We start from the raw sequence: 23,509 nt of genomic DNA on the forward strand, positions 1-23,509 counted from the left end.
TTGATAAACTGTGTGTACATGTTTATATTTATTGATAGACTGTGTGTGTACATGTTTATATTTATTGATAAACTGTGTGTGTACATGTTTATATTTATTGATAAACTGTGTGTGTACATGTTTATATTTATTGATAAACTGTGTGTGTACATGTTTATATTTATTGATAAACTGTGTAAACACACAGCTGCTCCTTCAGTCAGAGTTTATTTTCAAACTGTTGGTTTTCTTTGACCTTTGACTTCCTGTCTGTCAGAAACCAGTCGGACCATCTGAAGATGAGTCGATACCAGCTGATCACAACAGGAAGTGAGTCACAGCTGCAGACACACCTTGTAAAACTTTATTTAAAAACGTGACAGGATGAAGACAAACTGATCTGAAGTTTATACAGTTAATGTGATGTTTCCTCAGCGGTGTGATGATGATGATGATGATGATGATGATGATGATGATGATGATGAGAGTCCAGCAGAGGGAGACACAGTCAGTGATCCCCTCTAGATAAAATAGTTTGTGTCTATTATAGATTTATAATATTTTATAATATCTTTATATTCTGTAAAGTTCATTCTCAGCGTTTGAGCACTTCCGGTTTAAGTTGCTGGACCCTGATTGGCTCAGAACCAGCTGTGACGTCATCAGTCCTGCAGGTATTCTGTGTTTCATTGATAACTGAGTTATTCAGATTATCATGTTGATGATCTGTTGTCATAGCAACGAGTCCTTACAGCGCAGTTCATTAATAAACATAAACATATAAACAAAAACAAACCGAGTTTATTTAGTTTGGGAGCAAAACTTTTTCTGTTTATGTTGTTTTTTATTGTCTTTGATGTTTTTTATTTGTCAATTTTGTTCCGTTAGATTAATTTCATATTATGACTTTACAAACAACATGTAGCCTAAACTTCATAACTAAACCTGAAACAAACAAACAAACAAACAAACAAACAAACAAATTCATTTGCTTAACTTTGGTTTTCATCCTGTTTTTAATACTCCTCCTACTACTAACAACAACAACAACAACAACAACAATAATAATAATAATAATAATAATAATAATAATAATAATAATAATAATAATAAAGCATTCCCCAGTTTGGTGTCTACAAAATGTGTCGGAGTGAAGCATCTGAACGCCTCTTCAGCAGCAGTGTGGCGCATGCGCAGAGAGAAAACACCCACTCCTGTCAAACCGGAAGGTGTGGGTGAGTCATCTGCGTGCCGAGACGATCTTTGAGCTCCTCCATCAGTCGCTGTTTGAAGCTTCAGGAGCTTTCAGCCATTTTCCCAGCAGCTTCCTCGGCGTTCAGACCCTTTAACCGGCTGCGCGTGAGTCCCGGAACCGGAGGCCGGGCTCGGTGTGAACGTACTGAGAGCCCGGGTTATTTCCGCCTACCAGCGCCACGTGTGACCGCGGGGATGCAGACATAAAACCGACAACAAACAGGTATATCACAGCCAGAGCTTTCTGCCTTCTGTCTCTGTCTTCTTCTGTGTTCACACAAACCAGCAGAACTAATCAATCAATCTGATCAATCAATCTGATTTCCTGTTTGACTAAATCTGTTTATTGTGCTTCACTCTCATCCGGCGCGTCACTATGTTATTATTATTATTTATTATTTATTATTTATTATTTATTATTATTATTATTATTATTATTATTATTATTATTATGATCATATTGATTTAAAGAAAAGAATCACAAAAATGTGTAGTATTTATTTAATCAGGCATTTTTTAATTAAATCCATCTGTAGTCAGAAACAAGAACCCCTGAAGATTAACCCTCAATTTACCCATTAAAACACCTGTAATTAACCCTCAATTTACCCCTGAAAACACCTGTAATTAACCCTCAATTTACCCCTAAAAACACCTGTAATTAACCCTCAATTTACCCCTAAAAACACCTGTAATTAACCCTCAATTTACCCCTAAAAACACCTGTAATTAACCCTCAATTTACCCCTGAAAACACCTGTAATTAACCCTCAATTTACCCATTAAAACACCTGTAATTAACCCTCAATTTACCCCTGAAAACACCTGTAATTAACCCTCAATTTACCCCTAAAAACACCTGTAATTAACCCTCAATTTACCCCTGAAAACACCTGTAATTAACCCTCAATTTACCCATTAAAACACCTGTAATTAACCCTCAATTTACCCATTAAAACACCTGTAATTAACCCTTAATTTACCCCTGAAAACACCTGTAATTAACCCTTAATTTACCCCTGAAAACACCTGTAATTAACCCTCAATTTACCCATTAAAACACCTGTAATTAACCCTCAATTTACCCCTGAAAACACCTGTAATTAACCCTCAATTTACCCATTAAAACACCTGTAATTAACCCTCAATTTACCCATTAAAACACCTGTAATTAACCCTTAATTTACCCCTGAAAACACCTGTAATTAACCCTCAATTTACCCCTGAAAACACCTGTAATTAACCCTCAATTTACCCCTGAAAACACCTGTAATTAACCCTCAATTTACCCATTAAAACACCTGTAATTAACCCTCAATTTATCCCTGAAAACACCTGTAATTGACCCTCAATTTACCCCTGAAAACACCTGTAATTAACCCTTAATTTACCCCTGAAAACACCTGTAATTAACCCTTAATTTACCCATTAAAACACCTGTAATTAACCCTCAATTTACCCATTAAAACACCTGTAATTAACCCTCAATTTACCCCTGAAAACACCTGTAATTAACCCTTAATTTACCCCTGAAAACACCTGTAATTAACCCTTAATTTACCCATTAAAACACCTGTAATTAACCCTTAATTTACCCCTGAAAACACCTGTAATTAAGTCTTAATTTACTCATGAAAACACCTGTAATTAACCCTTAATTTACCCATTAAAACACCTGTAATTAAGTCTTAATTTACTCATGAAAACACCTGTAATTAACCCTTAATTCATCCCTGAATTTACACATTCCACATTAATGTGGAATTATAATATATTAAGGGTGTTTTAATTGGTTGTGTGCGCTGTTGAAGGATATCAATTCCTTAAAAACCACCAAAGTCCTACAGTAGGTCATATCATATCCAGATAAAGATACATATCATGATATACAGTAGGTCATATTATATCATGATATACAGTAGGTCATATTATATCATGATATACAGTAGGTCATATCATGATATACAGTAGGTCATATTATATCATGATATACAGTAGGTCATATTATATCATGATATACAGTAGGTCATATCATGATATACAGTAGGTCATATTATATCATGATAAACAGTAGGTCATATTATATCATGATATACAGTAGGTCATATCATGATATACAGTAGGTCATATTATATCATGATATACAGTAGGTCATATTATATCATGATATACAGTAGGTCATATCATGATATACAGTAGGTCATATTATATCATGATATACAGTAGGTCATATTATATCATGATATACAGTAGGTCATATTATATCATGATATACAGTAGGTCATATCATGATATACAGTAGGTCATATTATATCATGATATACAGTAGGTCATATCATGATATACAGTAGGTCATATTATATCATGATATCGGTGATTTTCAGTCATTTCAATGAATAAATAGTTTCTGGTCTGTGACTTTTCATACGTGAACCACGTCTCTGCTACAGAAGCAGATTTTACACGACTGTTAAAGAGTTAATGACTGAATGTTAGTTTGAGGTGAAGACGGTTGGTGTTTCCTGTTGACTGTTCACATTGTGTGTGTGTGTGTGTGTGTGTGTGTGTGTGTGTGTGTGTGTCAGAGACAGTGAAGGAGGTCAAAGGTCAGCAGCAGAGTAAATGTGGTGGAGCAGGATGTTTGAGTAACACACCTTCTTCCTGGACGGTTGACATCGTTTCTTTCAGCTGCAACGACTGAATCGATTATTCTGCTACATTCTGTTTCTCAATGATGATCCTCTTCTTCGTCTTCTGTTATAAATCCAGAGCAGTGACAGTCAGAGCAGAGTCTTCCTCACAGCGTCAGTGACAGTCAGAGCAGAGTCTTCCTCACAGCGTCAGTGACAGAGCAGAGTCTTCCTCACAGCGTCAGTGACAGAGCAGAGTCTTCCTCACAGCGTCAGTGACAGACAGAGCAGAGTCTTCCTCACAGCGTCAGTGACAGAGCAGAGTCTTCCTCACAGCGTCAGTGACAGACAGAGCAGAGTCTTCCTCACAGCGTCAGTGACAGACAGAGCAGAGTCTTCCTCACAGTGTCAGTGACAGAGCAGAGTCTTCCTCACAGCGTCAGTGACAGACAGAGCAGAGTCTTCCTCACAGCGTCAGTGACAGAGCAGAGTCTTCCTCACAGCGTCAGTGACAGACAGAGCAGAGTCTTCCTCACAGCGTCAGTGACAGACAGAGCAGAGTCTTCCTCACAGCGTCAGTGACAGAGCAGAGTCTTCCTCACAGCGTCAGTGACAGACAGAGCAGAGTCTTCCTCACAGCGTCAGTGACAGACAGAGCAGAGTCTTCCTCACAGCGTCAGTGACAGACAGAGCAGAGTCTTCCTCACAGCGTCAGTGACAGAGCAGAGTCTTCCTCACAGCGTCAGTGACAGACAGAGCAGAGTCTTCCTCACAGTGTCAGTGACAGAGCAGAGTCTTCCTCACAGCGTCAACAGTCAGATGTTCAGCAGTAGAAACATCAACAGGCGACTTTGTTGTAGTTTCAGTCTGCTGTTGGTTGCTGGGTGTTTCTCTACTTCCTGTTAGCAGCTTAACGTCGCCGCTATGTGGCGTCTTTCTGCTGCGTCGTTGTCCAGCAGATGAAAATATCAAAATACCAAAATGTCTGATGGGAAATATGCCGATAGCTAAAATCAGTAATAGTTTATATTTTGATATTGTGAGACCTATAAGAAATGTTGCCAAGACAACTTAAATATAAACTTATATATATATATATATATATATATATATATATATATATATATATATATATCAGTATATATAATATATTATATATAATAGTTTGGTTTTGCCTCCACTGTTCAGAGAGATTCAGTGTTTGGTCAGATGTGACACTTCAGCAACCGTCCACAGCGGTTAACGCTGTTCTCCCCGCGGTGACGTTACATCAACCGGAGCTCCACCGTTAAATAACAGCAGGAGGTTTAATCCTCCCCGTGCCGCTCCGGTGGGAGGCGGCTCGGATATTAGTTGTGCAGAGTTGATTCTGTTGACTGAAACACGTTTGTTGGATCACAGCGTCGGTGTTTTTTATTTGGCTGTTTAAACATGTCGGTGTTTGTTCTTTCTTCTGGAATATTAACGGACGTGTTGGACATCAAGCATCTAACTCTGGTCTCACTCTGTTACTGATCAAAGAAATGGACGATGTTTCCAAAGTCAGTGAATAATCAGCCACACAAGAAAACACATCTGACCAACCACCAGTGCATTTATTGATCAGTCGATTGACAGAAAATTAATCTGCAACTATTTCAGAGATTAATAATCGATTAATTGCTAAAAACATGACGGTTTTTAGCATTTTGAAGTGAACATCTGTGAGTTCTGGTCTGACACGACATCTGAAGACGTCTTTGATATTTCATGGACCAAAACGATTCATCAAACAGATATCAGAATATTCATCAATAATGTAAAGGACTGAAACATGAAGTCTGTTTCAGTTTAGTCTCACACAGTGAACCAGGAGCCTTCGGGCCCCTGAAGGTCCGACTGAGACCCCGCAGCTGTTTCCTGTTTTTGTTCGACAGCGTCACCGACGAGACTCTGATGGAACTTTGTCTCCTCTCTGCTCTGCGGCCTTAGATGCTGCCGTTGCCGTGGCGACAGATCCAGCGGGTGTAGCAGATGGTATTGATGATGGAGTGAGTCAGTGTTTTGTTTGGTTCAGTAACTCGGTGAGGAGTGGGAGGTCTGTCTGAGTCTCCTCTTCTTCTCTGTTGTTAAAGTGGATGAGTCACCTGACCGTTAGTTACCAGTTGTCGTGGTAACTGCAGACCCAATTTAAAGGCTGATGGGGGGGGTGCTTGTTGACAGTTAGCATAGCCACCGTGCAAGCTACTTCACACAGGAAGTGGACTTTAATAAACAAACAGAATTAAAGGAACGTTCTGCACAAATCTGACAGACGAAGAAGAAGAAGAGGTCTGTCTGCTTGTTGACGTCCTTGTTTTTGTGTCTCCCCTGCAGTGAAGCATCATGGGAGGTGGCAGATGGACGAGCCGGGCGTGGGCCGAGCAGTGACACACACACACACACGCACACACACACACACACATCATGGAACAAGGCTTCAGTTTACATACACTGGTGAGTGTACTGTGTGTGTGTGTGTGTGTGTGTGTGTGTGAGAGAGAGTGTGAAACAGTAACTTCACACCATATCTACTTTTTGAGTCACTGTAGATCGTACTGTGGGTCATACTGTAGGTCATACTGTAGGTCATACTGTAGGTCATACTGTAGGTCATACTGTAGATCATACTGTAGGTCATACTGTAGGTCATACTGTAGATCATACTGTAGGTCATACTGTAGATCATACTGTAGGTCATACTGTAGGTCATACTGTAGATCATACTGTAGATCATACTGTAGGTCATACTGTAGATCATACTGTAGATCGTACTGTAGGTCATACTGTAGGTCATACTGTAGGTCATACTGTAGATCATACTGTAGGTCATACTGTAGATCATACTGTAGGTCATACTGTAGATCATACTGTAGGTCATACTGTAGGTCGTACTGTAGATCATACTGTAGGTCGTACTGTAGATCGTACTGTAGATCATACTGTAGGTCATACTGTAGGTCATACTGTAGATCATACTGTAGGTCATACTGTAGATCATACTGTAGGTCATACTGTAGATCATACTGTAGATCATACTGTAGGTCATACTGTAGATCATACTGTAGATCATACTGTAGGTCATACTGTAGGTCATACTGTAGATCATACTGTAGGTCATACTGTAGGTCATACTGTAGGTCATACTGTAGGTCGTACTGTAGATCATACTGTAGATCATACTGTAGGTCATACTGTAGGTCGTACTGTGGGTCATACTGTAGATCGTACTGTAGGTCATACTGTAGATCGTACTGTAGATCATACTGTAGATCGTACTGTAGGTCATACTGTAGATCATACTGTAGGTCATACTGTAGATCATACTGTAGATCATACTGTAGATCGTACTGTAGGTCATACTGTAGATCATACTGTAGGTCATACTGTAGATCATACTGTAGATCATACTGTAGATCGTACTGTAGGTCATACTGTAGATCGTACTGTAGGTCATACTGTAGATCGTACTGTAGGTCATACTGTAGATCATACTGTAGGTCATACTGTAGATCGTGCTGTAGATCGTACTGTAGGTCATACTGTAGGTCATACTGTAGGTCATACTGTAGATCATACTGTAGGTCATACTGTAGATCGTGCTGTAGATCGTACTGTAGGTCATACTGTAGGTCATACTGTAGATCATACTGTAGATCATACTGTAGATCATACTGTAGGTCATACTGTAGATCATACTGTAGATCATACTGTAGGTCATACTGTAGGTCATACTGTAGATCATACTGTAGATCATACTGTAGGTCATACTGTAGATCATACTGTAGGTCATACTGTAGGTCATACTGTAGATCATACTGTAGATCATACTGTAGGTCATACTGTAGATCATACTGTAGATCATACTGTAGGTCATACTGTAGATCATACTGTAGATCGTACTGTAGGTCATACTGTAGATCATACTGTAGGTCATACTGTAGATCATACTGTAGGTCATACTGTAGATCGTGCTGTAGATCGTACTGTAGATCATACTGTAGATCGTGCTGTAGATCGTACTGTAGGTCATACTGTAGGTCATACTGTAGGTCATACTGTAGGTCGTACTGTGGGTCATACTGTAGATCGTACTGTAGATCATACTGTAGGTCATACTGTAGATCGTACTGTAGATCATACTGTAGATCGTACTGTAGGTCATACTGTAGATCATACTGTAGGTCATACTGTAGATCATACTGTAGGTCATACTGTAGATCATACTGTAGATCATACTGTAGGTCATACTGTAGGTCATACTGTAGATCATACTGTAGATCATACTGTGGGTCATACTGTAGGTCATACTGTAGGTCATACTGTAGGTCATACTGTAGATCCTACTGTGGGTCGTACTCTGGGTCGTACTGTAGATCATACTGTGGGTCGTGCTGTAGATCATACTGTGGGTCGTGCTGTAGATCATACTGTGGGTCGTACCGTAGATCGTACTGTGGGTCGTACCGTAGATCGTACTGTGGGTTGTACTGTAGATCGTACTGTGGGTTGTACCGTAGATCATACTGTGGGTTGTACCGTAGATCGTACTGTGGGTTGTACCGTAGATCGTACTGTGGGTTGTACTGTAGATTGTACCGTAGATCATACTGTGGGTTGTACCGTAGATCGTACTGTGGGTTGTACTGTAGATCGTACTGTGGGTCGTACCGTAGATCGTACTGTGGGTTGTACTGTGGATCGTACTGTAGATCGTACTGTGGGTCATACTCTGGGTCGTACCGTAGATCGTACTGTGGGTTGTACTGTGGATCGTACTGTGGGTTGTACTGTAGATCGTACTGTGGATTGTACCGTAGATCGTACTGTGGGTTGTACTGTAGATCGTACTGTGGGTTGTACTGTAGATTGTACCGTAGATCATACTGTGGGTCGTACCGTAGATCGTACTGTGGGTTGTACTGTAGATCGTACTGTGGGTCGTACCGTAGATCGTACTGTGGGTTGTACTGTGGATCGTACTGTGGATTGTACCGTAGATCGTACTGTGGGTTGTACCGTAGATCGTACTGTGGGTCGTACTGTAGATCGTACGGTGGGTCGTACCGTAGATCGTACTGTGGGTTGTACTGTAGATCGTACTGTGGGTCATACTCTGGGTCGTACCGTAGATCGTACTGTGGGTTGTACCGTAGATCGTACTGTGGATCGTACCGTAGATTGTACTGTGGAGTGTACCGTAGATCGTACTGTAGATTGTACCGTAGATCGTACTGTAGATCGTACTGTAGGTCCTACTGTGGGTCGTGCTGTGGGTCGTACTGTAGGTCGTGCTCTCTGTCGTGCTGTGGGTCGTACTCTCGGTCGTGCTGTGGGTCGTACTCTAGGTCGTACTCTAGGTCGTGCTGTGGGTCGTACTCTCAGCCTGCAGGTCGAGGGTCACATGACCCACATGGCCTGGATAGGTGGCTGTAATGCTGCGTGTTGTCGCTCACGACCGGCTCTGAATGAACCTGCGGTCCACTTTGGGACCACGACCCACTAGTTGAGAACTGCTGCCCTGCTGCGAAGTGAGTTTCTCCAGTCAACCTGTCTGATTGAGTCATTTTCTTCATGTTCTTCATCTTTCCTCCATTTTCTTCTTCTCTCATTTCTTTGCATGCTTCATCCTCCTGCTCTCCTTCTTTGTTCATGCCACTGATTCTTTTTTTTAATCTTCTTCGGTTGCTGCATCCATCGTTTCATTTCCTCAGAGCAGAAGCGCCGTCGGTCTTTTCTGTTTCTGCTGCATCTCCTGAATAGAAAACAGTGAACAGAGGACTGTTTATCCTCCTCTGAAGACTCTGACAGTTAGACGTCGCGGATCTGAAGATGTAAATGAGCAGTCAAACAAACGCTGCATTCAGGCTCACAGCAGGGATGGGAAATCTGAGTTTCCTGCTTCAAAACACTGTTCAGCTCAGCTGTCAGATGTTTATCTAACTGCTCATTTTCTGTATCTGGACACTCTGGATGTGTTATTGCTCGTTCATCTTCATAGGAAGGGTCCAGATAGTAATGCAGGGAGGAGGAAGACCTGCTAAAAGTCCTCCAGAAGTTGTGTGTAATACATCAAGTAGTTTGACTTAAATAAAGAAAAAACAGAGGTGAGGATATCCTGATGTTTAGTCCTGAGATGGTCTGAGAGCAGAAACCCTGAGCTCTAATTAATAATCAATAATCAGAGTTATTAGGTGTTTCTGCAGGTGAACAGGTGATGGTGTCAGTCATTTAGCCTGCATGGTCCACCGTAATGTTTCTAACCTCACAGCTCCTGTGTTGTTGTGCAGAAGAAGCTGGCAGCAGAACCAGACTACACTGATGTGTCACTGACAGCAGCGGAGCGCGTGCGGGCGCTGGGGAAGATGGGATGCAGCGTGGAGATCAATGAGGACATCGAACCGCGCCGATACTTCCGGTCCGGCGTGGAGATGGAGCGCATGGCGGCGGTTTACCTGGAGGAGGGCAGTCTGGAGAACGCCTATGTCCTCTACACCAAGTTCATCACGTGAGACACACCACACCTGACATCACAGTAACACCTGAGTGACATCACAGTAACACCTGAATGACATCACAGTAACACCTGAGTCATGTCACAGCAACACCTGAATGACATCACAGTAACACCTGAATGACATCACAGTAACACCTGAGTCATGTCACAGCAACACCTGAATGACATCACAGTAACACCTGAAAGACATCACAGTAACACCTGAGTCATGTCACAGTAACACCTGAGTGATGTCACAGTAACACTTGAATGACATCACAGTAACACTTGAATGACATCACAGTAACACCTGAGTGACATCACAGTAACACCTGAATGACATCACAGTAACACCTGAGTGACATCACAGTAACACCTGAATGACATCACAGTAACACCTGAGTAGTGTCACAGCAACACCTGAATGACGTCACAGTAACACCTGAATGACATCACAGTAACACCTGAGTCATGTCACAGTAACACCTGAGTGACGTCACAGTAACACTTGAATGACATCACAGTAACACTTGAATGACATCACAGTAACACCTGAGTGACATCACAGTAACACCTGAATGACATCACAGTAACACCTGAGTGACATCACAGTAACACCTGAATGACATCACAGTAACACCTGAGTCATGTCACAGCAACACCTGAATGACGTCACAGTAACACCTGAATGACATCACAGTAACACCTGAGTCATGTCACAGTAACACCTGAGTGACGTCACAGTAACACTTGAATGACATCACAGTAACACTTGAATGACATCACAGTAACACTTGAATGACATCGCAGTAACACCTGAGTGATGTCACAATAACACCTGAATGACATCACAGTAACACCTGAGTGATGTCACAGTAACACCTGAATGACATCACAGTAACACTTGAATGACATCACAGTAACACCTGAATGACATCACAGTAACACCTGAGTGATGTCACAGTAACACCTGAATGACTTCACAGTAACACCTGAGTGACGTCACAGTAACACCTGAATGACATCACAGTAACACCTGAGTGACGTCACAGTAACACCTGAATGACATCACAGTAACACCTGAGTGACGTCACAGTAACACCTGAGTGACATCACTCACTGCATCCTTTACTTCTTGTCTGTGGTTGTTTGTTCTCCAGGCTGTTCGTAGAGAAGCTGCCGGCTCACAGAGACTACCAGCAGTGCAGCGTTCCAGAGAAACAGCTCATCATGAAGGTGACCATATTGATTATTAGTTATCAATAGCTGGGTCTGACAGGTATTAAGAGTCGACTCACAGTCATCAGACACTGAGGACAAAATGTGAGGAGCGGAGGTTTGTTAGCGACTAGCGAGCGTTTAGAAATCCTCAGACTCGTATCGAATCATATCCGAGGGGACAGACGTTGTCCCCTCGGATATGATTGAAAAGGTCAAGGCTCTGCATGACATCACTTCCTCTACACTGTTTTTCTCTGCAACCACATCCTGAATGATCAGAGCAATGGCTGCCAAGATGAGAAACCAGCACTGGATGCAGAAAAAAACAAAGGTATTACAGGTATTACAGGTATTACTGGTCCCTAGGTAATACTGGTCCCCAGGTAATACTGGTCCCCAGGTAATACTGGTCCCTAGGTAATACTGGTGCCCAGGTAATACTGGTCCCCAGGTAATACTGGTCCCTAGGTAATACTGGTCCCTAGGTAATACTGGTCCCCAGGTAATACTGGTCCCCAAGTAATACTGGTCCCCAGGTAATACTGGTCCCCAGGTAATATTGGTCCCCAGGTAATACTGGTCCCTAGGTAATACTGTTCCCCAGATAATACTGTTCCCCAGGTAATACTGGTCCCTAGGTAATACTGGTGCCCAGGTAATACTGGTCCCTAGGTAATACTGGTCCCCAGGTAATACTGGTCCCCAGGTAATACTGTTCCCCAAGTAATACTGGTCCCTAGGTAATACTGGTCCCCAGGTAATACTGGTGCCCAGGTATTACTGGTCCCTAGGTAATACTGGTGCCCAGGTAATACTGGTCCCCAGGTAATACTGGTGCCCAGGTAATACTGGTGCCCAGGCAATACTGTTCCCCAGGTAATACTGGTCCCCAGGTAATACTGGTGCCCAGGTAGTACTGGTGCCTAGGTAATACTGGTCCCTAGGTAATACTGGTCCCCAGGTAATACTGGTCCCCAGGCAATACTGTTCCCCAGGTAATACTGGTCCCCAGGTAATACTGGTGCCCAGGTAGTACTGGTGCCCAGGTAATACTGGTCCCTAGGTAATACTGGTGCCCAGGTATTACTGGTCCCCAGGTAATACTGGTCCCTAGGTAATACTGGTGCCCAGGTAATACTGGTCCCCAGGTAATACTGGTCCCCAGGCAATACTGTTCCCCAGGTAATACTGGTCCCCAGGTAATACTGGTGCCCAGGTAGTACTGGTCCCCAGGTAATACTGGTCCCCAGGCAATACTGTTCCCAGGTAATACTGGTCCCCAGGTAATACTGGTGCCCAGGTAGTACTGGTGCCCAGGTAATACTGGTCCCTAGGTAATACTGGTGCCCAGGTAATACTGGTCCCCAGGTAATACTGGTCCCCAGGCAATACTGTTCCCCAGGTAATACTGGTCCCCAGGTAATACTGGTCCCCAGGTAATACTGGTCCCTAGGTAATACTGGTGCCCAGGTAATACTGGTCCCCAGGTAATACTGGTCCCCAGGCAATACTGGTCCCCAGGCAATACTGTTCCCCAGGCAATACTGTTCCCCAGGTAATACTGGTCCCCAGGTAATACTGGTCCCCAGGTAATACTGGTGCCCAGGTAATACTGGTGCCCAGGTAATACTGGTCCCATGTGAACAGGGCTGAAGTCAATCGAAAGATCCAGTTAGATGGGAAATAACAGGAAGAGCCGCAGTCTGCTGAGGTCAAAGTACAGTCAGAAACTGAACGTCTGGTTAAAGCTTCAACTTTAAACATGTTTGTTATTTCACATGAACGTCTGAACTTCTCTGTGTAGTTTGTTTTCCTTCATCTGCTGAAGGAGGAAAGTCTCTGAGTTCAGTTTAAATCTCAGTTTGAGGATTTATGACATCACAACTAGTTCTGAGCCAATCACAGTCCAGTATTCAGCTTATACAAGTGTGATGCAGAAGCTCGAAGCCTCCAGTTCACAAACACTGAGGATGAACTTCTCAGTGAAGGAAGAAACATCTGGTGTCCAACAGCAAAACTTTACTCACAGATTCACAGATTCTGCAGTTTTAATTCAAAGGATTTTAACGAGAAGAACGACTGTAGATTAAGATCAACTGTCTGTTAGCAGTATCAGAACCAGTAAAGGTAGTATCAGTGGTATTTGTTGTAGTATTAATGTGTGTACTCTGTCTGTTAGCAGTATCAGAACCAGTAAAGGTAGTATCAGTGGTATTTGTTGTAGTATTAATGTGTGTACTCTGTCTGTTAGCAGTATCAGTACCAGTAAAGGTAGTATCAGTGGTATTTGTTGTAGTATTAATGTGTGTACTCTCTATCTGTTAGCAGTATCAGAACCAGTAAAGGTAGTATCAGTGGTATTTGTTGTAGTATTAATGTGTGTACTCTCTGTCTGTTAGCAGTATCAGAACCAGTAAAGGTAGTATCAGTGGTATTTGTTGTAGTATTAATGTGTGTACTCTGTCTGTTAGCAGTATCAGAACCAGTAAAGGTAGTATCAGTGGTATTTGTTGTAGTATTAATGTGTGTACTCTGTCTGTTAGCAGTATCAGTACCAGTAAAGGTAGTATCAGTGGTATTTGTTGTAGTATTAATGTGTGTACTCTGTCTGTTAGCAGTATCAGAACCAGTAAAGGTAGTATCAGTGGTATTTGTTGTAGTATTAATGTGTGTACTCTGTCTGTTAGCAGTATCAGTACCAGTAAAGGTAGTATCAGTGGTATTTGTTGTAGTATTAATGTGTGTACTCTGTCTGTTAGCAGTATCGGTACCAGTAAAGGTAGTATCAGTGGTATTTGTTGTAGTATTAATGTGTGTACTCTGTCTGTTAGCAGTATCAGAACCAGTAAAGGTAGTATCAGTGGTATTTGTTGTAGTATTAATGTGTGTACTCTGTCTGTTAGCAGTATCAGTACCAGTAAAGGTAGTATCAGTGGTATTTGTTGTAGTATTAATGTGTGTACTCTCTATCTGTTAGCAGTATCAGTACCAGTAAAGGTAGTATCAGTGGTATTTGTTGTAGTATTAATGTGTGTACTCTGTCTGTTAGCAGTATCAGTACCAGTAAAGGTAGTATCAGTGGTATTTGTTGTAGTATTAATGTGTGTACTCTCTATCTGTTAGCAGTATCAGTACCAGTAAAGGTAGTATCAGTGGTATTTGTTGTAGTATTAATGTGTGTACTCTCTATCTGTTAGCAGTATCAGTACCAGTAAAGGTAGTATCAGTGGTATTTGTTGTAGTATTAATGTGTGTACTCTGTCTGTTAGCAGTATCAGTACCAGTAAAGGTAGTATCAGTGGTATTTGTTGTAGTATTAATGTGTGTACTCTGTCTGTTAGCAGTATCAGTACCAGTAAAGGTAGTATCAGTGGTATTTGTTGTAGTATTAATGTGTGTACTCTCTATCTGTTAGCAGTATCAGTACCAGTAAAGGTAGTATCAGTGGTATTTGTTGTAGTATTAATGTGTGTACTCTGTCTGTTAGCAGTATCAGTACCAGTAAAGGTAGTATCAGTGGTATTTGTTGTAGTATTAATGTGTGTACTCTCTATCTGTTAGCAGTATCAGTACCAGTAAAGGTAGTATCAGTGGTATTTGTTGTAGTATTAATGTGTGTACTCTCTGTCTGTCTGTATAGAAACTTCAGGAAGTGGCGTTTCCTCGTAGAGACGAGCTGAGAAAGCGTCTTCAGGAGAAGTACAGCAGGGAACACAGCGACTACCTCAGAGCCCAGGTGTGTGTGAGTGTGTGTGTGTGTGTCTGTGTGTGTGTGTGTGTGTGTGTGTGTGTGTGTGTGTGTGTGATCCAATCAGATTGCTTCTTGCTTTTGATTGGCAGCGTGTGTTTACCTGTTAATCAGATTAGATGACAGGTTGGTGTATTTGTGTCACAGAGCTCTGTCAGGCTGATTTTGGTGTCACTTCAATAAGAACATTGGTACATTGGTATTGATTACTAAATATTGATGAGATCTTTATGAACACCTGATCAGAGGAGGTGCATGATGGGTACTGTCCAGTGGAACGGCGTGTACGTGGTGAGTACCGATGACACACGCAGGAGGGTGAGAATATTCAAAGATTTGCTCTCTGATCCACTCTGATGCTTTTCCTTATTTCCAGTCATATAATTCAGATCAGAGTGGGGGGGGGGGGGGGGGTCACCTCGAGTCCTCCACCTGCTTCACTGTCTCTGTGCAGCAGACACACAGAGGGCTAAGCCCCGCCCACAGCGAGCCACAGAGCAGCGCGACCATGAAAATGACAGCGGAGACTCACACTGAGCTGAAATGAAACGAGTGTGATGTGTTATTTATACACGTGATAAATAACAGAAATGAAGACAGTCTCTACTGCGTTCTGCTGTCATTCATAGTCACCGTCTGGCGTGGGCGGGGCTTATAGCCCTCCGTGGGTGCAGCGCAGCAGAGGAGAGACAGACAGCGGTGGAGAGTTGACAACAACTAAACTCCTTATGTTACTGTTGGTACAATAAAAGAGTCATTTAAAATAAAAAACACATGATTTGATCAAGACTGTGTCCCAGGTGGTGGCGAGAGGGAAACGAGCGCAGCCATTGGACAGAGCCCTGATCATGTGACTCATGTTTTTCCTCAGAGCCAGGCGGTGGTGGTGGATGGGTGTGGCCAGCAGCTGCAGCGCCTCTCCCTATTGGAGGAGGACAGGAGGCGGTTCCTGCTGTTGGAGGAGGAGCGTCAGCGTGTCGCCGCCCTGCGGCGCATGCAGATCGAGTCCGAACAGTTTCGCTACTTTGAGGACCAGCTGAGGCGTCAGGAACTGGCCAATAGGAGAGGAGAGGAGGCGGAGCAAAAGGTGACAAGATGTGACATCAGACAGTACTGTAATACTAGTAGTAATACTAGTAGTAATACTAGTACTGTTACGATATGGAGGTTCTTCTGTGTCTTTATTATGCAGTCGAACAGAACAACTATCAACACTGCAGTCAAAAAACCTTTTATTGCAAGTGAAATAAATTTGTGCTTAAAATCCGACACGTCTCTGTTGGCCAGTCACGGTCGGATTGTTAAACAAAAGTGATCAACGTGCACCAGTTCAAACATCACATTCTTGTTCTTACGAGGACAGAAGATACCTGCACGTTGACTTCCTGTCTCCTCCAATGTTACCACCATTACTACTGATACTAATGACACTGAAACTAGTACAAGTAGTACTTCTACTACACTACAGTTAATATTACTACTACACTTAGTACTTCTGGTGTTGAGTAGAGTCAGTACTGTGAAACTTGTAGTACAGGTACTGTGAAGTATCAGTATTAGTAGTTTTGTTGCAGTAACGTGTTTGTCCTGCAGGCGGAGATCAAAGTGCCTGAGGTGACAGACGGCTCCTGTCTGTCTCAGCAGCCAATCAGAGACATAGTACGATCCCAGGGGGCGGATCCTAACAGGAACAGACCGCCTCCTCCCATCAGCCAACCGGCCGCCACGCTGGCCGGAGTACACAGTGAGTACACGTTGAGTACACATGGAGTACACATGGAGTACCTCGAGGCTCTGTCCTCAGTCTTCCACTTGTTTATAATCAGATATCAGGACATTATCATTAATGTTCACTATTTATTCTAACTTCTCCTATGATTACAGCTGTGGTTTACTTTCATTCATGATCTGTTTAAACAGATACAGTTAATATAACGATTATTAATGATAAATATTGGATTTAAAGTAAAGTGTTATAACTTTATATATCTGTAAAATCAGGACCAGCAGCAGTGTGACGTCTGTAAAGATCCACCTGATAGTGTTTGATATTTAATAACATCCTTCGACTGTTTGGGTCATTAAACTCTGCTGTGCAAATAAAGGTTATTATTATTGTTATTATTGTTAATGTCTCTGTGTGTGTTTGTTGTGTCCACCTGTGCGTGCAGCTCAGAGGGTGGAGGGTCTGAGGCGGGTGGTGATTCCCAGAGATCTGACGTATCGTTTCCTCCTGCTGGCCGACTCCAACACAGCCAGAGGAATAGAAACCTGCGGAGTCCTCTGTGGACGGCTGGTGAGACTGTTTACTGACTGTTCACTGACTGTTCACTGGCTGTTCACTGACTGTTCACTGACTGTTTACTGACTGTTCACTGACTGTTTACTGACTGTTCACTGTTTACTGGCTGTTCACTGACTGTTCACTGGCTGTTCACTGGCTGTTCACTGGCTGTTTACTGACTGTTCACTGACTGTTTACTGACTGTTCACTGGCTGTTCACTGGCTGTTCACTGACTGTTCACTGACTGTTCACTGGCTGTTCACTGGCTGTTTACTGACTGTTCACTGACTGTTCACTGGCTGTTTACTGACTGTTCACTGGCTGTTTACTGATTGTTTACTGACTGTTTACTGGCTGTTCACTGGCTGTTTACTGACTGTTCACTGTTTACTGGCTGTTCACTGACTGTTCACTGACTGTTTACTGACTGTTTACTGACTGTTCACTGGCTGTTTACTGACTGTTCACTGACTGTTCACTGGCTGTTTACTGACTGTTCACTGGCTGTTTACTGACTGTTTACTGACTGTTTACTGGCTGTTCACTGACTGTTTACTGACTGTTCACTGACTGTTTACTGACTGTTCACTGACTGTTTACTGGCTGTTCACTGTTTACTGGCTGTTCACTGACTGTTCACTGACTGTTCACTGGCTGTTTACTGGCTGTTTACTGGCTGTTCACTGACTGTTCACTGGCTGTTCACTGGCTGTTTACTGGCTGTTTACTGGCTGTTTACTGACTGTTCACTGACTGTTCACTGGCTGTTCACTGGCTGTTTACTGACTGTTCACTGACTGTTCACTGACTGTTTACTGACTGTTCACTGACTGTTTACTGACTGTTCACTGTTTACTGGCTGTTCACTGACTGTTCACTGACTGTTTACTGACTGTTCACTGGCTGTTTACTGGCTGTTCACTGACTGTTCACTGACTGTTCACTGGCTGTTTACTGACTGTTCACTGATTGTTTACTGACTGTTTACTGGCTGTTCACTGGCTGTTCACTGGCTGTTTACTGACTGTTCACTGTTTACTGGCTGTTCACTGACTGTTCACTGACTGTTTACTGACTGTTTACTGACTGTTCACTGGCTGTTTACTGACTGTTCACTGACTGTTCACTGGCTGTTTACTGACTGTTCACTGGCTGTTTACTGACTGTTTACTGACTGTTTACTGGCTGTTCACTGACTGTTTACTGACTGTTCACTGACTGTTTACTGGCTGTTCACTGTTTACTGGCTGTTCACTGACTGTTCACTGACTGTTCACTGGCTGTTTACTGGCTGTTCACTGACTGTTCACTGACTGTTCACTGGCTGTTCACTGGCTGTTTACTGGCTGTTTACTGGCTGTTTACTGACTGTTCACTGCCTGTTCACTGGCTGTTCACTGGCTGTTTACTGACTGTTCACTGACTGTTCACTGACTGTTTACTGACTGTTCACTGACTGTTTACTGACTGTTCACTGTTTACTGGCTGTTCACTGACTGTTCACTGACTGTTTACTGACTGTTCACTGGCTGTTTACTGGCTGTTCACTGACTGTTCACTGACTGTTCACTGGCTGTTTACTGACTGTTCACTGTTCACTGACTGTTCACTGACTGTTCACTGACTGTTTACTGACTGTTCACTGGCTGTTTACTGACTGTTCACTGTTCACTGACTGTTTACTGGCTGTTCACTGACTGTTCACTGACTGTTCACTGGCTGTTCACTGGCTGTTTACTGACTGTTTACTTGCTGTTCACTGACTGTTCACTGACTGTTTACTGGCTGTTTACTGGCTGTTTACTGACTGTTCACTGGCTGTTCACTGGCTGTTTACTGACTGTTCACTGACTGTTCACTGACTGTTCACTGGCTGTTTACTGGCTGTTCACTGACTGTTCACTGACTGTTCACTGGCTGTTTACTGACTGTTTACTGGCTGTTTACTGGCTGTTCACTGGCTGTTCACTGACTGTTCACTGGCTGTTTACTGGCTGTTTACTGACTGTTCACTGACTGTTCACTGACTGTTCACTGGCTGTTCACTGACTGTTTACTGACTGTTCACTGACTGTTCACTGGCTGTTCACTGGCTGTTTACTGGCTGTTCACTGGCTGTTCACTGACTGTTCACTGGCTGTTCACTGGCTGTTTACTGGCTGTTCACTGGCTGTTCACTGACTGTTTACTGGCTGTTCACTGGCTGTTCACTGGCTGTTTACTGACTGTTCACTGGCTGTTTACTGGCTGTTTACTGACTGTTTACTCAGAGTTTTTATCAGTGCAGATGAAGTAATAACAATGAATATGGTGAATACAGTGAATATAATGAATACAGTGAATATAATAAATACAGTGAATATAGTGAATATAATGAATACAATGAATATGGTGAATACAGTGAAAATAGTGAATACAGTGAAAATAGTGAATACAATGAATACAGTGAATATAGTGAATACAATGAATATAGTGAATACAGTGACTATAGTGAATATAGTGAATACAATGAATATAGTGAATACAGCGACTATAGTGAATATAGTGAATACAATGAATACAGTGAATATAGTGAATACAGTGAATATAGCGAATACAGTGAATATAGTGAATATAATGAATACAGTGAATACAGTGAATATAGTGAATATGGTGAATACAGTGAATATAGTGAATACAGTGAATATAGTGAATATAATGAATACAGTGAATATGGTGAATACAGTGAATATAGTGAATATAGTGAATACAGTGAATATAGTGAATACCGTGAATATAGTGGATACAGTGAATATAGTGAATACAGTGAATATAGTGAATATAGCTAATACAGTGAATATAGTGAATACAGTGAATATAGTGAATACAGTGAATATAGTGGATACAGTGAATATAGTGAATACAGTGAATACAGTGAATATAGTGAATACAGTGAATATAGTGATGTATATTCATGTTCTCTCAGTAGAAATAAACAAACTCACTGTTTGAATCAATAAATCAATAACTATTGAACCATATTGATCTGAATATATGAAGATCTCCTCTTTCAAGACTCATTTTACTTTTTTTTACTTTTTACTCGCAGAACTTTTATTGCACCGTAACACCAGTTGGTTGTTGTGGAGTAGTGGTGAGAGATGGCGGCAGGAGGGGAGCGCTCGTTTTACACATCTTTAGCACCATCTGTTGTTGTGAATGTATGTCGACATTTAAAAGTCTCGACCTGAATATAAGACGACGTCACTTATTTCAGACGTATTCTTATATTCAAACCAATAGAAACAGCTGTAAAACCTGATATATAATAATAATAATAATAATAATAATAATAATAACTTTACTTGTGTAGCACCTTTCATACAAAAAGCAGCTCAAAGTGCTTCATATTAAAGAGATAAAAAACATTCAGAACATTAAAACAGTTCATTTCATTAAAAGAGGAAAAGAAGGAAACAGCAGAAATTCTTCAGTAAAAGAGAATCAATCATGAAAAAGAATAAAAATACTTTAAAAAGGAATAAAGTGTCTTAAAGATGGTGGATGTGGTGCTGTAGAAAGGTCTTCAGCTGTTCCATAATTAGAGATCAGAACTGAAGAAAGCTGCTCCTCCAGGTTTCTGTTTGTAGGATTATGATGATCTAGTGAACCTGCAGTAGATCTGAGAGCGTCTGTGATGAAGCTCCGCTCCAACACGGGCGACAACTTTATGAACAAGTAAGAGGACTTTAAAATGGATCTGGAAGACACAGGGACCAGTGTGGTCCAGCCAAGACCGGACTGATGTGGTCTCATCCCAGCTGCTCTCATGTTTTTATGCCTCTGTGGACTTTTGGCTGCTTGTATGTTCACATCAACATGTATATGAATGAAAACAATCAGAGACGTGTATGACTCGCTAACTCTCTCTCTCCTGTCTGTGTGAATGTCTCTCGCCCTCAGCAACACAATGAGTTTGTGCTGACTCACGTCGTGATCCCCAAACAGTCGGCCGGTCCAGATTTCTGCGACATGGAGAACGTGGAGGAACTGTTCAGCTTCCAGGACCAGCAGAACCTGCTGACGCTGGGCTGGATCCATGTAAGACTACACGCTACACACACGCTACACACATGCTAAATGCATGCTACACACATGCTACGCACACACTACACACACGCTACACACATGCTAAATGCATGCTACACACTAAATGCACACTGCACACATGCTACGCACACGCTACACATGCTATACACACGCTAAATGCACACCTCATGTATGCTACGCACATGCTAAACACACGCTACACACGCTACACACACACTACACACATTACACACACATTAAACGCACGCTACACACATACTACGCACACTACACACATGCTAAAGGCACACCACATGCATGCTACACACATGCTAAACACACGCTACACACATGCTACGCACACGCTACACACATGCTATACATGCTATACGCACGCTAAATGCACACTACACACATGCTAAACGCACGCTGAAGGCTACTTGATTCTTCAGCTTGGAAACAGCAGTTGACAGAACAAATTTCCTGTCAAGGTCCACTTACTTGCTTGTGTTGGAGCTTTTGACAGTATCACATGACTTTCATCAACACATGGAGTTTGCTGAGCTGTGGTGGATCTGCATACCGATAAGTCCTCTGCACTTCAGTGACCGCTGAGCAAACTCCGTTCAAAAGCTTTGAGTAAGCGAGTAAGTGGACCTTGAGTCCTTCATTAACGTTAATCTGAAGCTAATTGTGACCTTAAAGGGTCACTTCACTCAAATCTCACTTAAAGATGTGCATTCATCACAGGGTGAGACACACCAATCACAGCCATAGCTCATTTGCATGATCAGATATCACCATGGCAACAGTGCCTGTGGTGGAGTAACAGATGAGTGGAGAGACAAAGATGGGATTAGGCAGACAGAGGTCTCACTCTGCAGCAGTGTTTCTGTAATGTTGCTGTCATCCTTTACGAGGTGAGTGTCGACAGCTGAAAACCCGGCTGTGTCAAGTTCTGACACTTGTTGTCTCGCTGGAACACGTGTGAAGGTCTGACGGTTGATGTCAGTCAGAGACGTTGTCTCACAAATGTAAAGAAACTGAATCAGCAGGTTTGTTATTGAGGAACTTCTATTTCATGTCCCAAATGCTGCTGCTGCTGCTGATGATGATGATGATGATGATGATGTGACTCACTGTGACTAATAACAACAAATATAAATATAAACCAGGTGCTGCAGGTCTGTTTGTCACCACTTTTATTCAGAAACTGGTTTTGGTGGAAAATAAATCAATAAGTGTATAAACGTTTCTGATGAAGATCCTTTAAATGATTATGATGAAGATGATGCCTCATAATGTGATATAAACCAGACGCAACACGGTGAACCCTGTGGGGTCGCGACGTGAGCAGACGCTGTCATGTGTGGATGTGACCAATCACAGCAGAGTATCCTCAGCAGCCCGCTGTCAGAATCACGGTGACCTCTGACCTCTGCGTTTGTGTTCAGACTCATCCCACTCAGACGGCCTTCCTCTCCAGCGTCGACCTCCACACTCACTGCTCCTATCAGCTGATGCTGCCGGAGGCCGTCGCCATCGTCTGCGCTCCCAAACACAACGAGTGAGTCCCAAACGCCACGTACACACTACATTTCCCATCAGGCCTTTCACCAGAACATTCTGTAGGACAAACTAAGATGTTGACAGCAGATGAAGAACATAACTAACCCCCCCCCCCCCCCTCCAACAGTACGGGGGTGTTCAGGCTGAGCGGTCCGGGGATGTCGGAGGTTTCTGGCTGCAGGCTGAAAGGTTTCCATCCTCACTCCAAGGAGCCTCCTCTCTTCACTGTGAGAACTTCTTC

The 23,509-nt window shown here is 42.5% G+C and overlaps 1 protein-coding gene and 1 long non-coding RNA gene across 4 annotated transcripts in view; both read left to right on the plus strand.

Moving 5' to 3' along the window:
- The window catches only part of LOC137172752 (uncharacterized), a 57,930-nt gene that overhangs the window by 27,403 nt on the left and 7,018 nt on the right, over window positions 1–23,509 (plus strand). The window lies entirely within an intron of this gene.
- The window catches only part of stambpl1 (STAM binding protein-like 1), a 25,927-nt gene continuing 3,614 nt past the window's right edge, over window positions 1,197–23,509 (plus strand). For 2 of the 3 annotated variants that reach the window (XR_010925029.1, XM_067577330.1), the window contains exons 1-11: window positions 1,197–1,456; window positions 6,219–6,338; window positions 10,172–10,389; window positions 11,538–11,613; window positions 15,239–15,334; window positions 16,218–16,433; window positions 16,940–17,090; window positions 17,518–17,642; window positions 21,574–21,711; window positions 23,154–23,266; window positions 23,396–23,495. Coding sequence is in view for 2 of the 3 variants with exons in the window: in XM_067577330.1 (XP_067433431.1) it covers window positions 6,309–6,338; window positions 10,172–10,389; window positions 11,538–11,613; window positions 15,239–15,334; window positions 16,218–16,433; window positions 16,940–17,090; window positions 17,518–17,642; window positions 21,574–21,711; window positions 23,154–23,266; window positions 23,396–23,495 (1,263 nt within the window). In the remaining variant the exon portion in view is untranslated. The remainder of the gene's footprint in view (window positions 1,457–6,218; window positions 6,339–10,171; window positions 10,390–11,537; window positions 11,614–15,238; window positions 15,335–16,217; window positions 16,434–16,939; window positions 17,091–17,517; window positions 17,643–21,573; window positions 21,712–23,153; window positions 23,267–23,395; window positions 23,496–23,509) is intronic. The other variant, XM_067577331.1, reaches the window with a different exon arrangement.

This window comes from Thunnus thynnus, chromosome 20 (assembly GCF_963924715.1).
Source record: "Thunnus thynnus chromosome 20, fThuThy2.1, whole genome shotgun sequence".
Taxonomy (NCBI): domain Eukaryota; kingdom Metazoa; phylum Chordata; class Actinopteri; order Scombriformes; family Scombridae; genus Thunnus; species Thunnus thynnus.